The sequence below is a fragment of the Plectropomus leopardus genome, chromosome 16, assembly GCF_008729295.1.
Source record: "Plectropomus leopardus isolate mb chromosome 16, YSFRI_Pleo_2.0, whole genome shotgun sequence".
Classification (NCBI taxonomy): domain Eukaryota; kingdom Metazoa; phylum Chordata; class Actinopteri; order Perciformes; family Serranidae; genus Plectropomus; species Plectropomus leopardus.
The window spans coordinates 20812730-20828997 of record NC_056478.1 but is presented as its reverse complement, the minus strand read 5'-3'; the positions used below and the strand labels follow the sequence as shown (position 1 = coordinate 20828997).

The 16268-nt window shown below is 38.7% G+C and overlaps 1 protein-coding gene across 1 annotated transcript in view; it reads right to left on the bottom strand.

Moving 5' to 3' along the window:
* Positions 1–16268, bottom strand: part of map3k5 (mitogen-activated protein kinase kinase kinase 5) — an 83808-nt gene that overhangs the window by 27165 nt on the left and 40375 nt on the right. The window contains exons 7-12 of the mRNA XM_042504109.1: positions 8814–8984; positions 6435–6547; positions 4144–4303; positions 2967–3120; positions 2671–2778; positions 1294–1346 (exon numbers count right to left, since the gene is read on the bottom strand). Of these exons, the coding sequence (XP_042360043.1) occupies positions 1294–1346; positions 2671–2778; positions 2967–3120; positions 4144–4303; positions 6435–6547; positions 8814–8984 (759 nt within the window). The remainder of the gene's footprint in view (positions 1–1293; positions 1347–2670; positions 2779–2966; positions 3121–4143; positions 4304–6434; positions 6548–8813; positions 8985–16268) is intronic.

The window sequence follows — 16268 nt, the reverse complement described above, 5'->3', positions numbered from 1 at the left end:
GATGAAAATAACTGATGAGGAAAGGTGTCAATTGCATAGTTATTTAACAGGCTACATTTGGCCAATAGATGAGTAAATGACCGGTTTTAAATGTTTTCAATTAAAACCTTTTAACCTTTAAATTCTACATATTTAGCTAAAACTGTGAGTTTACAGTTTCTAAGACAGTTGGGCATTTGCGCACATGCATGGTCTGAGGCAGTTCTAAATTTGTTTGCAGAGAATGAAAAAATTAAATTAAGAGAATATTCATGAATCCTGGATTAGTGTGTAAAATATTTGTATGCACGGTTTAAGCACAAATTTGTGCATTTGCACTGTTTGTCGGCCCCTTTAAGATTTTGCAGGCTGTTTCGTAGCAACCTGAAATGCCTGATTTCACAGAAGCTTTTCTAAAAATAAATTGCATTGCAAGTTGCGATGTTTGTAGCTGTCATTTTGCAATAAAATTGCGAGGCAAGTGAAAATAGCAAAAATAGTTTTGATACTGTCTTAGATTCTGAGTTTATTATCATGCTTCCAACAGAGTTTGAATCTTTGTGTGATGGCTGGGGGCCTGTGGGCTGACAGCTGACTCCTGACAGTTAGCTTTTGCTGCTGTTTGAAGCAGCACTGAAGGAACATCTCCATAAGCTGCTGTTCTCCTGCTCTACCTGCCCGGCACAACCTAACACGGCAGCAGCGGCTAACATCCAACACCGAGCTGTAAACAGTCTAAACAATCTCATTTAGTGCTGCCATCAGGACAGAATTTTACTTGTGTTTATGAAATAAACTAACATTCCCATCAGCCTGAGTTGTACTATGTGCTCAGTGATGATTAGCAAAAGCTAGGATGCTAAGACACAAATCTAAAATGGTTATTTGTTGGTTATTGATTTGATATCATAAAGGAAGCTCATGCTGTGTCTTCTTGGCCGAGTCTCTCTTGAGAAAAACATATTCAATTTGGTGAGACTTTTACCACATTCAAATAAAAGAAAATGTAGAGATTTTTGTTGTCTCGGTATTCTCTGTTGCCATTTTTGGAAATTTGCATGCAAAAAACACAAACATGAAAACAGTAGAAACATAACTGCAGGGTTGGTTCAAAGAGTTGTTGTTGACATCCCTCTCGATGGCAAAAAAATTATTTGATATATTCAACTGGTAACACCATGGTGAAGCTTAGCAATTTTCCTCCAATCCACCATCTGATGATAAAACTGAACCAATCAGCCTCTGGGGACAAGTGTGAGGTCACTGTCACATCACTCAGCTGTAAATGCATCATAAAAGACAGCAGTCACTGACCTGACACCTCGTACTGATGTGGCGCTGAAGTTCCACTCGTGAATCCCCTTGTGCTGCAGAATAGATCAAAACAAATAACATCAACAACATATTAAATCAATCAATACACTGGCTGATCAAAGCAGAATGACTGTTGTATTAGAGCAGTAACATTATATGAATTATGCCGACTGACCTTACAGTAATAAAAAAGACATTAGCGATTTTTATCACATTGGCTATGAAACATGAACTAAATGAAAATGTGAAGTCAGCTGATGCGGCAGATTTAAGAGGATCAATTTCTGGTGAGTAACCACTTTTATTCGTATCCTGGTATGCAATTATCTACTACAATATGAGAAAGTAATCAATAAAGCAGACACTTAGAACTTCATGACAGGAAACAAGAGTAATTTATCGCAGCGCAGCATCTCACCAAAGATAAGAAAACAGGAAAAATTGAGATCATCATCCATCTGCTGACTGCAGTTGGCAAATGTGATGAGTATCTTTGATTTATTCGTTCATCAGTTTATATGATGTAAAGCACCACCATTGCTGCAATGGCTACTTGCAGCATGAGCCAGAACATGGTCGCAGCGTACCGGCATAGGATTTTGTATGATTCATATGATTTTTTTTTGTGACAGCCAGTCAGAAGCAAACACTTACTGTGGCTATTTTTATTTTTTTTATTTTAATAAATAGCCTTTACATTAAACGTCATGTATACCCGTCCTCCCCCTCCAACTCAAAAAAAGCACACATACCTAACTGCATAAAATTTCAGATTGCTGAGCAGTTCGCTTTCTCAAAATAATATATGCTAGCATGGAGAATTCCATACTTCCCATACTTGGTATTGGGCAACAAGTTACATGGACTGGTGTGGATTGGCTTTTTCTCTTAAAAGATACATTTATAAATGTATAAATCTTCAAAAAAGGGCAAACAATGTTTCTCTAAGACTGACAGTTTAATCTCAGATTCAGGAACAGATATATAGTGCAAATTACAGAACAAAATTATGAGAAAATGACGATTATCCATCTTTAACTGTTTATACTTTTAAGGGTTGAGGCGGGGGTGGAGCCAATCCCACATAGAGTCAAACATCCATTCACGCTTTCGTAAACACATACGAAAAATGTAAAGTCATCATTTAACCTAACCATTGCATGCCTAACCTAACCTGTGTGTGGAACCCGGAGAACCCAGAAAAACTCATGGTAACACAGGGACAACACGCAAACTCCGTACTGAAGAGGGGCCATAGCTGGCTAGTGGCTTTGAACCAGACCCCTCTTGCTTTTGTTCAGGGGGAATTAAACAAACAGTACAGAAAGCAGGTGGGTGGGTCAGAGTTGTTGGACGGTATAAATGTGGGACACCTACCTTGTCATCAGGAGCAACATGCCAGATAGACACCGTGTTGTCGTCCACGTCTTTGTTTATGGACAAATATGAAGGCTGGTACACTTTAGTGGGCTCCAATATCAACACCTGGAGAAGAGATAAATGCATTGTAATATGTCCTTTATTTAACCACTGAAAGTTTGTTGAGCATGCTTAATCGTTTCCATTTGTTTACACATATTAAACCTGAGAGCTGATCAGTAAATCACAGCCTCAAACTGCCCCCCAAGCTGTATCATTTGGGGTTAACTGGTTCCTTGGCTAGACTCACTTACAGGAAATCGGACAGAGGAGACATCTTTTTTGGTGGCCTCAACCAAAAAGTCCATCCAGAAGTCAACCAGCTCCTGCTTGGGGGCCGGCTGCTCCATGCCAGGTTTCTTAAACTGCTGGTAGATCAAGATGGTCTCAACTAGTGAGCGCAGGTACCTGAAACCAACCAGAAAGAAAAAACATTTACCCACAGTGCTCTAAAAAAAGGTCAGAATCTTAATCTTTATTCAACCAAATGTAACCAAATGTCAGTCACACAAAACCTAATCTGATGACATCAGAAAAACATCTGCAAACAAGATAACTCTCCAGCAGATAATTTGCATGTGCATTATGTTGTTTTAAACCCATAAGCGTAGATCATGAAGGATCGCAGAAACAAACAATACCATATGATTGTGTTTCCATGCTGGGGCTCATTTTTCTTTGTGACATTAATGGAAACTTAAGGAGTTTTCACAGCACAAACACAAATAAAGAACAGCAGGGTCTTTAGCACTGCAAGAAAAAGGAGCTACAGATGGTTTACTGTACTCCACCACATGTTGTACATCTGATACACTCATAAAAAATATTGTGGAATGGATAGAAAATTGGAAATCATGCATTACTGCAGATAGGTAAAGGAGCAGTTGACCGTCAAAATCAAAAATACACATTTTTCAATGATTGTGAGCTTTATTTTCCTGTTTTGCATTAATATACACTAACACCTCCACGCTTTCATGTTAGGTTTAAGATTTGGGGTTTTTATAGGGGTTTATATAAGAAAAGGTTTTGGCCATGGCAAAATAATAAGAAATTTCACAGACACAAAAATATAATAATGTTTTTCATGGTAAAAATTTTCTCAAACAGCCTGTTTAAAGTCGTGTTTCCTGTTCCACAGACTTAAATATTTTCACATTTTGAACTTGACAAAATGCCACAACACCAGGCAGCATCAAAATCCATGTTCAGACAGAGGTGCTTTTCAATTGAGCAAAGACAGTTCCTTGTGATATTTTCTGGTCTCCAATGAAAAATACACCAAATGCTTGCACAATGGCCCCAGATGGCCACTGTGGTTTCAAGGGAAAGTAGAGCTACTCACACAGCAAAGGCGCAGTTGGTGATGGATGCAGTTTAAAATGTATTTTTCAGCATGCTAATCTGAGAGCTGTTTATCCACGTTCTCACCAGATGGGGGCTTTGAGTTTGAAGAGTTTCTCGGAGGCCTGGATGACCCTGGTGTTGTCGCAGGCCAGGATGCTGGCGCCCAAGAAGAAGCCCACGTCCCAGTAGCTCTGCAGCTTGTCCAGGCTTCCTTTTTTCCCCAACAGGCTACTCAGCTTCACTCCTGGGAGACAAGACAGAGTATTCAATACTATTGCATTACCTCTAAGGCCATCAATTACTGAGATTTTAGGCAAACAAGATAGCAGCGCAGAGACTGTAACAAGAAAGGGCTCAAGACATGCTCACAACTTAAAAGCCTGGGAACCAGACTGATCACCAGTCATGTTTTATTTTCTCTGGCATTTGCAATTTGGTCTGGTGATGTCAGGTTTAACAACTTGTGCTACAAAGGATTGATTTATCATTGTATTATGCAAGAATTTAAAGGTAGTTGTAAAATGGTTTTGGCTTCTGCTGCAACATGTCCTGCTGCAGGAAGCAGCACTTTAGAGAGGCAAGTGAGGGCCGCAGCAATAACTGCAGAGGCAAAGTAGGGTCCAGACGGATGGAGGGTGGGGCTAATTTAGAGAGCTCCAAGCCAATTCCCAGGATTGCTTGCACTGTTTCCCACATTCCTGAGCTCCGCCGTGCCTCGGATTTCAGGGCGAAAGCAGAAGTTTGGGAACAAGGGCTTCACAGCATGCTTCTTAGCAAAACAGCAGGATGTGTTACTATACAAAATCAATCTCTTTTTAGAATGCAATTACTTTTTTGAATGGTGGGCAGACTAGACAATGTGAAAATACCTGGAGGCTAGCCGCTTCTTGCATTATATGGTTAATTAAAAAATTTAAAAAAAAATCAATAGAAATGAAACACAACTGATTCATTTTTCAATAAAATAGTATTCAACTTTCCACCACTCCTGAAAGCAGTGGCCCTCGCTTTCGACTTCTTTTCTGTGGCCATGTCTATTATCATGTCATGTGATACCTGCTGTTAGGTAACTGTTTGTTTGCATGTTTATCTGTTTATGAAAACTCATAAGTTCCGCCTGCTTAGTTCCTACTTGATGCAAATCTACAAACTGTATTTTAGTCCTGCCATCATGAGAAGAACAGAAATAATACAATGTGAACTTGATATATTATAACTGATCTACTGACTTTGGATATGCCGGGTGTAATGGATCAAACAAATATGTGTAATGTGACGGTTGCTGGAGTAGGCATGGTTCCAAAAACAAACAGACTACGGAGCACAATGTGGGCAAAATGTGGGCAAAACAATCAAAAGAGGACACGTTTCAGCCACAAAGTCAGCATCTGTTTGTTTTTGAATCCTTGCCACAACCTTTATATATTGTTCTAGATTTTTGGAGTTGTGTGCGCTGCTCTTTTTCATAATAAAAGTCGAGAAACAGTTCCAAATTGTCCAATCCATCGGAAATTGTATTCCCCCAAACCTATCAATTCCTTTTTTTTGATGCCTTCTTTCTTCCCTGTTCCTACATTGCATGAGTTCAGACTCACAAGATATTAAAAAAACGTTGCACTGACACTGAAAACCAATGGAGGCTGATTTTTTGTTAACATAGAAAATTGATCAGGAAACAATAAATTGGACTAATAAGCAGAATCAATAATGGCATTGGCATCGATAAAATCTAATCAATTCCTATCTGTAGTTGGTGGAGATACAAAGAGCGTTATCCCAAAGCTCTACAGTTCCCCTTAGCTCTGTGGAGCTTTAAAGCTTCTTTCAAAACAATTCAGTGCTACCTTTCCCAGCACTGAGCAGCAGGCAGACACAGTTAACGTCTAGTTATTGATGTTAAACTATTAGCTATCTCAGAGCCAGATATTTCTATTTTGAGTTGTTGGAGACCCCAGAAAAAAAGCTAAAAGGATAGTGAATATTGGATGTACGTATATTCGTCAGACGGACAGAATTATTCAACTGCAATCAACTGCAAATGGGATCTGTTTGCTAACACAGGCAGCAGCAGGCAGCTGTTTTTAGCTGGGTTGATGAGAGTGTCATGAACCAAAAAAGTGATGTTGCAATACATAAAACAAAAACAATCAGCTAAAAGACGTTAAGATGCTCTTAAACATAATATGTTTTCCATTTATAACACAAAGATACTGATTAGTGGAGCTTTAACCTGCAGATTTCCATGCATGGTGCAAATGAAAAACTTTCCTTTTGTGTTTTCCTACGTTTTTGGAACGCATGTCCTGGATAGGTATGATTGATCATGAGGGATTGCTGCAGAGCAAAAACAGAAATCCAATCTAGCATCCACTCACCCACTTTACGAAGCTCGAAGGACGTCTCAAACTGGTGTCCGGCTGCCAGAAGCAGAACAGCATAGTTGATTCCAGAGTGTAGTGTTGGCTCTGACTCAAACCCCTTTTTAAACCTGAGTGGAGAAGAGAAAAAATGACTTCAATAAACACTTTTCCTCCAAGAAATGCGTCATTCCAAATCCCAAGAATCTCTGAGATAACGGATGGCTTCACAGGGCTCCCCTGGCTTCTTGAGACACTTCAAGTTAGAAACAACAATTACAGCCATATTGAGTTGGGACCACAGAACGGCAAACCGCAACTGTGAGTACCCTCGCAAAACAAGAAATTTTCATTTATTTAATGAGCAATCTGTTCTGCTGAGGGAAGGGGTGTGAATGTTATTAGGGGCCTCTGCCAAGTTGTGACATGGAACTGAAAATAACACCCAGATGGGAGCTCTGTAACGCAAGCAGCATATTCAATCAACCCAGATATGAGATCTAAGAGCAATTTCCAGATGAACGCAATCAGCCTCATGTTATTATTGCTCTGTTATTAAACCAACATTCGCCAGCTACTGTTAGACTCTATGTGCTCACACATGACTGCCATGCTCAAACTAGCTGGTACCAAGAATACCCAGATCTGAATCAGAACAGCCTCCCTGGATTCAACAAGGTGCTGGAAACCCTCCACATGCTTCTCTCTCTCTCTGCTGACTCATTAGCAACAAAACGGATCCTGCAAGGTTTTCAGTGGCAAACTCATGCTGTGAACATCCAGCCTCCAGCAACATCTTAAAGAACCTCTATAGAAACAAATGTATAATATTTTAACAATTTGTTGATCGAAATATCTATAGAATTTCCAGAAACACCAGTGACTACCCTTAAATAGCTTGAAATTACATTATATGACTATATGATTTTAATCATCATTGTCAAGGAATTGCAGGAACAACTAATCCTTATTTATTTATATTATATTATCCCCTTAATAAAAAAACATTGGGAAGAAAAAGTAAACACTGAGCATCCGAGTTATGCTCAGCTTTATATTCAATTTATTCATATACTATGTATTCATCTTTGTTTTATCATGCAATTAAGATGTATAGACCACATTGGTCCAAGTCAAAATTAGACAAATTTTAATTTGGTATTAATTCCAGGTCTGATGTACGTAAACTACTCTCACATATTTTCTGGTCTAAGGCCCGAACTTTGTGGCAGCTGATTTTTACATTTTAATGGAGACCTTTTGAAAACAAATTGAATGCTGGTACATTTTTGAAACATATTTTTAGCCTATGAGCGGTTTCTAGATTAAAAAAAAAAGGCCCGACTAAAATAAAAGAAAACTGTTCATTAATGAGTTTCTTTCATAGTCACTTAAATGAAATATATATTGATGTGTTCAAAAACCAAGAAACAGAGTTAAAATAAACAAATTAATGGGTGTATATTAGATTATGGAATGAAAATTGACCTCTTTTTTTAACCTGTCTCTTCTGCTGCCTGAATATTTGCTTCTTTTTGAGAAATGAAAAAGAACTGCATGGGTATTATTATTTAGGAGTGCATTTGCAAGAAAAACTTTAAAACCTTCACACAACTTAGGAGGCATCCACCTCTGGTGAAAGAAGATTATGACTGTTAAAAGAAGGAAATGTTACACTTGTATTCACAACATCTTTACAATAAGACTCCCTTGGCAGGAAGAGGCACAAGAATATTAACATATCACCATTTCCCCTACGCACTACAGGCTGTACTGCTGACACAAGGCAGAACCTTTAACATGACTACATTACTTTAACGAGTCAGTTCACCCCAAATTAAAAACAACATATGCACCACACCATATGAGCAAGTGCCATTTAGTTCCTTTATATTGGAGAGAAGGCAGACATTTATACAGCTGATATCTCCAATAATCTGCAACTCATACCAAAACAATCAAGACTGATAAATAGCTCTACCGGTCAGAGGAAAAATATGCACTCTTGATTTTGGGGTGAACAGTTGCCTTTTTCTCATTTAACTCTTAAATCATCTTGATTTTTGTAAATGTTTTTTCTCTTGTTACCTGACATGACCTGTCACATTTGCCTTGAGGTGTAACAAGTTATGCAACCTTTCGCATGTAATTACGATAATGAGCTGTCATTTGACACAATACATATTCTCCTCACCAAACAAAAGGTTTTACCTTTACAATAACAGCTATTAAGAAGTCCTCTAATCATGGCATCATTCAAAGAAAACTTTGTGGTGCCACGCTCCAGTGAGTCACCCTAAAGGCATCTTTAATGCATCTTGCCCCTCAAAACATTTTTCTAGCAACATTTACATGTGACTGGAGGAGCCACGTGACACCCTGCCCCGGCTGTCTCACCAGTGTGTGCCGCTGTCTCTGCTCGATGTGTCAGTGAAGTGAGACTCCAGGAACATGTCCTTATAGATCCGTCCCACCAGGCAGTAGATGTCCGAGGCTACCTGCTCGTCGCCCTCCACCAGGGGCAGCATAATGTCCAGAGCCTTCTGCCTGTCGCCCGGCAGGTTCCTCCTGCACACACAGACAAACAGCATGCAAGGTCATAAAAGAGGGAAACTGGAGCTGAGATATTTTTTAACTTGAGTGAGCAGCAGTGAAGCAAAAACTAATCAGCTTTGAGCAAATATCTATCAAGGCGCATGTCAGAGGAGAGCTGTCATGGGGATTTGTGACTATTAACACTTACTAAGTGTTAAGACATCACATCATCTTAATCTCACAGGGGCACTCCATCAATTTAATATGTCAATACTATATAAGGCTGTGGAGTGCTCTGCCTGTAAAGGCAGTTGAGCTAAAGAAACCCTATCAAGTTGCATTATGGGAAGTGATTTTGGAGCTTGGCCCACATTTTGGTTTCAGGATATTTTGTTCTCTGCTAAGTCCATTTTTCAGTCTGTCTTTTGCAAGTTCCCCAAAGGCATGGTAAACTGCTAACTTGTGGACTCTCTATTCTTTAAATGTGACATTCGCTGCATTTACCTAATAATAATAATATAACAATTCAGAAAGAAAACGAATTAATTTTTTTAATTGCTGGTTTAAAACTTCCAGAGTATATATTTGTCATGTAAACACTCCACTGCTGCTGTCTAATCACATAAACTATAGGAGTTTCCACAAATAATGAAGGGAGTAACGGCGGCACGCCTTCTCCCATTTAACAACAATTGAAGCTATAAAATAACAGAGAACACACCTGTAAGCTAATATTATTCTCAAGCACTTAAAAAAGTATTCACCACTGGAAAGATGGTCTTTTAATAAAACTGGGCTGTTTATGTTGTAGACTAACCTTTGCACAGTATTGACCACACACATTCCCTGAGTTAGCAAAGTGCATGATGGTGTAGTGTGGTTTTTTAATTCATCAGTCTTGCTCTGTTGAACTGGCCTTATGTCAATGTGAGCTGCAGAGGGAGAAGCAGTCTGTTTTAGCTGGAATCCAGATTCATGAATCATCGTTCACCTCTTAAAATGTTTGGCAAGCAGTGCAGAGGTCTTGTGAATGGCTGGAGGTACAACCAAGCCAATTGTCAGCCTTTGTAGGGGATGATGGTGATATAATCTAATGGCACCAGTCCCAGAATCCAAACAAATAAATGTGTCTAAAAAAAATAGGGCAACAAATGTAGACGTTGTCACAGATAGCAAAGCTTTTGGACAGTAACTTATTTAAAGAAGTATTTCATGGGTTTTCTTTTAATACTGGGCTGCCTATGCAGCAGACACAAATACTTGGAGCTACATGACCAAGGAAGACAGAGGATAAGGACTGTGGCATCTGCTTTAGCTCAAGAGGTAGAAAACCTGCCAGACCAATAGACGCTCAGCTGGTGGGTGACGTGATACAAGTTGCCTGTCTGAAAACTATTTGACGGCCAGTTGTTAAAACAATCACATATTACAGTTAAACAGTGCACTTGTACTATGCACAAACTCTCATATCACACCCAAAAAGAACCCTAAAATATGTTTTTGAGAATATTTTAGGCACAAATAAGCAATAGAGTAACAGAGTCTAGTCTTATATTTGATCAGTTCTGTCTAGTTTTACAATTTGGTCTGAGTTTGAGAGCAAAAGAGGGCCCTCTCTCTCTCAATTTGCTTCTATACTCTTTTTGTCCATGGCAGACATACAGAAATGAGGAGGTACAATCTGCAGTTCAAGGAACAGCCCAAGAGTCACTGAAAGTCCAGCGCATGATGTGTTTTGAAATTTTCACTGGGAAATGAGCAGGAAAATCTAGGCGTTAGCAAGATGGGGGAAAGTTTAGCACAGTTCATTTACACATACTACCCATGTTTTACGGTACAAAGCGGGTTGCAAATCAGCAAAGTATCCCTTTAACATATCTCCATCTTTGTCAAAAGTTTGCTGTTCGAGAGCTAGATCTGGTCTCATGCATTCAAGAATTCTTCTTTTTGATACGGGAATGAGGGAGGAGAACACCTTAAGAGAGTACTCCACTGATTTAGTATTGCACTGCTATAGCATTGTTGGACTCATGATGGCCAGAAAAAAATAGGATCAAAATCAGCTGAACAGAACCAGAGATATCATCTTTTTCATTCCACAAATTTGTTTTTCCTGTCAAAACCTGGTGCCTACATTACTTACAATGAAATTCGACCTCCATTAGAAGAAAAACAAGAAAAGAGATAACTTGTTGCAACAAAAGAATTACATAGTAAGTGATAACATAATGAGTGTTCACAGATCATGTACAGTAAAAAGAAAATTATTTTTTAAAAATCTGTAAAAAAAAATGTATAGGAGCCTGTATATTCTTTGGTGCATAACATAATTACTGGTTTGAACAAAGTGATTCAATATCAGCAACACCAGTAAGGTGTATGTGCATGGGCACATAATTATGTGTGTGTTTGTGTGTGCAGCTAGGGAACAGTTGCACAGCTATCGTTTTGGGACACTGATACCTGGCACAGAGGAGGCCGTTAGGAGCCTGACTTAAATTACCGAGGTGGCTGGGTTCATTTAAAAAATCTCGACTTTTATTTAGTGCTGTGAGCCTCCAGTGAATCATTCAGGTACTGATGGTTCTGTTATAACCAACCTGCCAGGAAATAATTGAGGCTCTATAATGAACAACCCATTTAAAAACAACAAAGGAAATGAACTGCAACATCCTGAGGTGTTAATTAATTGAAGAACATGGATGTTTCTTCATGAAAGCTTTTGAATTTCCTGTTCGGATCACTCAGTGTGCAGACAAAGTGTTTTTAATGTGCTGGACGCTTCTGCACAAAAAAAACCCCACACAAACAGAACAATAGCTGGCTGTCGAGCATGACCAGTAATATAGAATACATCTAAAACCAATAAATCAAATTACTATTTTGCATCACAATTTTCAATTAATAAATGGTGTGACAGCTATCAGTTTTAAAAGGTACACTAAAATAAGTCTAATATAGGAACCCGGCTATAACTCTTGCCTCTGTCAAAGTAACAATTTTCAGTTTCGTTGAAACTGTTTTAAAGAGGTGCTGATTCAACTTTGAGCTCATATTTTTTGGTTTTCGTGTCACTGACTGTTGTTCAGTCTAAAACCCATGAAAACACCTGTAAGGTCACCCTTCAGCAGTCATCAAAAAGACAAGATACAACATGCAACCATATGGCTCTGGCTTTTTGTTTACTTCTTATACTTTGGTTCCTCATTTACAGCTAATGTTACCAGCGCAGCTAACATATTGAGTTCCACAGCAATCCTGTTTTAATGTGTATACGAGTTTAGGGGAAACTTGTGAGAACTGATAGAGCCCATTGTCATTTAGATAGCTTGAGGTGAGAGTTGGTCATGTCATTTGTTCCCTCGCAACATGTAACCTAACTTTGGAATGTCATTGAACCCCCTTGGGTACATTGTTGGTGACAATGGATGCTGTAGGTTTTCACAAAATACCTTTACACTGGTGTGAAAAAATAGCACTCCACAGGCTCTTTCAGACTTTAAAGTCAGCTTAGAATTATTTTCGCCAGAGGGGCCTGGACAGGACGGTGGGATGGACAGCAATTGTGGGCATGATGGCCTGGCCCCCCGACCTCCCTTTGAGGGTGCTTCTAGGGAAAAAACCTTGGCGCAGCTCAGAGCAGAAGATGCACAAACACAGGGCAGTAGGAAGTTGACACTGTCATTTGACAAACCAAGTGTTTTAACATGTAACTTTTGTTTGTTTGGGCAGACTGAGACCACACATGGGCTGTGCACTGTACCAAAACTCAAGAAATAGGTTTGCAAATCTCATGTGCAGGAAAACGACTAAATACAATCAGAATCAACATAATTACCAGAAAATCCAAATGTCATGCTACTTAAATCATAAGTGATTTCTGAATTGCAGTGCAGAAGCAAAAACCGAGATGAAATGAAGTCAAGAATCAAATAAGAGACACTTGAGCTGCACAATGTGCCCACTATATACCAGGTCATCAGTGCCATGATATATTAACCATCAGTGACCGTAAAGTTAATTCTCACACTTGTGCATACTTGTTTTCATACTTGTTTTTGCATAACATATAATGTATTAGAAGGACCCTAATATCTTCAGGAAAATCCTCATTAATATTATGTTAATTTATACAGAAAAGGGCTTTGAAAACTCTTTTCCTCAGGGTCATTTTTGTTCTTGAGGGATGAAATCTCAATAAGGCTTTGTTCTGGAGTCAGTGAACGTGTCAAAACACTGACTTCAGAAAGAAATGAGTGGTGTTGCGAAGTTAAGTCTCGCGCGCACACACACACACACACACACACACACACACACACACACACACACACAATGTGTGATATAAACATAATGTGGTTTCTCTCCAGAGCGTGAAGGTTAAATAAAACATATGAGCTGACAGCTATTACCATGGAGACCATCCAGAGGGGATAGCGCTCAGGGAGATGAGACCCGCTCTCTCCTTATGCATCTCTCTATTTTTCTCTTTTTTCTCTCCAGAGTGCTGATCTGTGTTTGGATGGAGGAGATTCTTCCCTCGCCCCTGCCAGCCTCCCAGCAGCGTTTAATGCTCACATGACAAGAGGCTGAAGCCAATTAGTCTGCACACACTTCAACCTGGATGACTCTGTAAAAGGCAGAGCACCAACTTCAGACCAATCCTCGAGTGTTTCTTTAGGCCGAATATTGATAATCTCAGGGCATGGCGTGGGCTGTGCACTGCGGGGTCAGAACCCAGTGAAAAGAGACAAGGATTTATATGAGTCTATTTGACGGAAAAAAAACTCATTCAGATTCAGTATATAAAGAATTTTCCACTTCATCACTCTGCAGCCTCTCACAATGTCCAGTCAACGTTTGACCGAAGCAACATTCTCAAGACTACTATAATGTCAGTAAATTTTATTCAAGCTTCAATATAGTTATTTCACTGGTTAAATGTCAAAGAAATTACACGTCGTCATTTTTCAAGATAGAAAAGACAGCTGCTATTGAGAGCACTAATCTGTCCACTAAGAGAGGGAAACATGGATACAATTCTCTTACTTGAAGCCATTAGTTTTTACCATGGCAACAGAGGTTATTATCAGGACATCGAAGTGGGTCAGTGGCAGAGAAAAGCTTCAGGAAGCACATTTTATACAATACAATATAAATGAGGGCAAAATATATTTTCTGGAACAGACAAACTGATAGAATAACCACCTGAGAATGTCTGTTTTTGTCTGATTATCGAGTTAAATATCTGACTCCATTCTAATGTCGCCAAAAGTTATTGTACACCCAGAAATATAAAGGATATACACTAATTGGTATCAGAGGTGTGTACTTGTGCCCCATAACTTGGACCAAAATCAGACTCCAGTGACAACGTTGATGACTTTAGACCATAGAAATGTGATAATAACTAGATACCAGATGCTAAGATGGCGTGTATTCATTCCAAGGGAGTTGCTTGCTTGGTGCGTACACATACACACACCGAAAAACGCGAAAAATTAAGAAAACCATATATCCTTGAAAACTGCTGGTCAGGTCTCAGGAGCTACATATTTCTCTGTCTGGGTTGTGCGCAAGATATGTTTGACATATTATGCACCTGTGCTACCGTGCAGATACCAATGCTTTATGTCATACTCCTTGTTTTGGAGTGAAGGTGCCTTGGACTAGTCTTGTGGGATTATTTTACTCAAGTTCTTTTTTTGGGAAAATGTAAACTCTGTGTTTTCTCCTGTACAGTGCTTGGTGTGTGAAAAAAAAATCAATAAATTATACCTAATGCAACAAAACGCCCCCATGAACAACTACAACAGCATCACTACACATCACATAACAGTCACAGCTGACAAATCCTACTCTGCTGAATAGGTAAGCTAATACAAAAGACCTCCCACAGCTGTTTGTCTCTTCTCATGGCATCCTGTTCTAAACTAAACAGAGGGAGTGTCTTCTGTCAATAACACTTATTGCATGAATCCGTCTCACAAAATGTCTCAGTTTTGCTGCCTTGTGCTCGCAAACACGATATCACATCCTGGTAATGGGCCAGGCAGCAACAGTGAAGAACACACGTGCATCTTGGCACCATGCAAAAACATTTTCCAATTGCTGCCAAATTAAAGAACAGCACGCCTTATTGCTCTTTGAGGCAGACGCACCGCGAAAACCGCAGGAAGTTTACAAGAGAAGCAGCTGGTGAGAAACAGGCAGTCAGAACCTCTCTGTGTCGTACATCTGTCTTTTTCCTGAGCACAGTAGCTGCACACATGCTGCTAATAATATCACTACTGTTGCTTGGGAGCTCTTAACCTGAATGTGCAGCTGCTTCGAACTTCAAAATTTGTGATTTGGAGTTTGAGAAAATTCTACCGCAGCTGCGTATGACACCGTTTAAAAACCAACACAGGTTGGTTGACAAATGTAAATGAGATGTTCTGACACCTCAGCCTGAATCATCCTCCTTATTATAGGTTCACTTACAAAGAAACAACAATAACCTTTTTCCACTGAAATAAGGGAGTACATGTAGGTTTTTTAAATGTGGAAAAAACTGAAAAAAAAAACAATAGACTCCTTTCCTATTGATGATTAGATTTGATTTTTGACTTTGATGATGATTTTGATTTTTCAGCACAAACTTATGTTTTAAGTTTTAATCTGTTTTTATTTGTATCCCTGTTTTTGGTGTGTTTCATTTCTATTTTTGTTAAAGCACCATGTAAATATTGTTTTTACAGCAGTACTATACAAATTAAGTTCAAATAAACTTATTGTTATCATTATTTAACCTTTTGAAACCTGGATCAACATACGTTTTCTTGTGCTTCATTCAGATGCCTTTTCACAAGTATTTTATTTACTTGAGAAAGTTGGTTTGCTTTCTTTCTGAAACAGGTGGATTTAGGCAATGAGCAACTTGGTAAGAAACGTTTCGCATATTGCAACAAATTATTAGATTTTGAAAAATTATTTTTTTAAAGGCTATGGAAAAATGACCATAAGGCTATATTCATAATTATCATAATTATATTTTAAAATTGTGTTACAGAATTATCCTATTTTTTAAACAATTTTTTTGGAGTCATTTCCTTGTTTTTCATTTTTCACTTTAACTTTTCTTTTTTCTTTTTTGCTTACTTTTCTTTTTTTCTTTTTTTTCATGTTGTTAATTTTTGTTTTTTGAAGAAATCAAGCCAATTTGCTCAAGTTTTAAAGAGTTAAGAATGCTGTGAGAATGAACTATTTACATTCGTAAATTAATTATACGTTTGCATGTCAACTCAGTACACTCATCACTTTCCTTGTAATTTGTTGGTT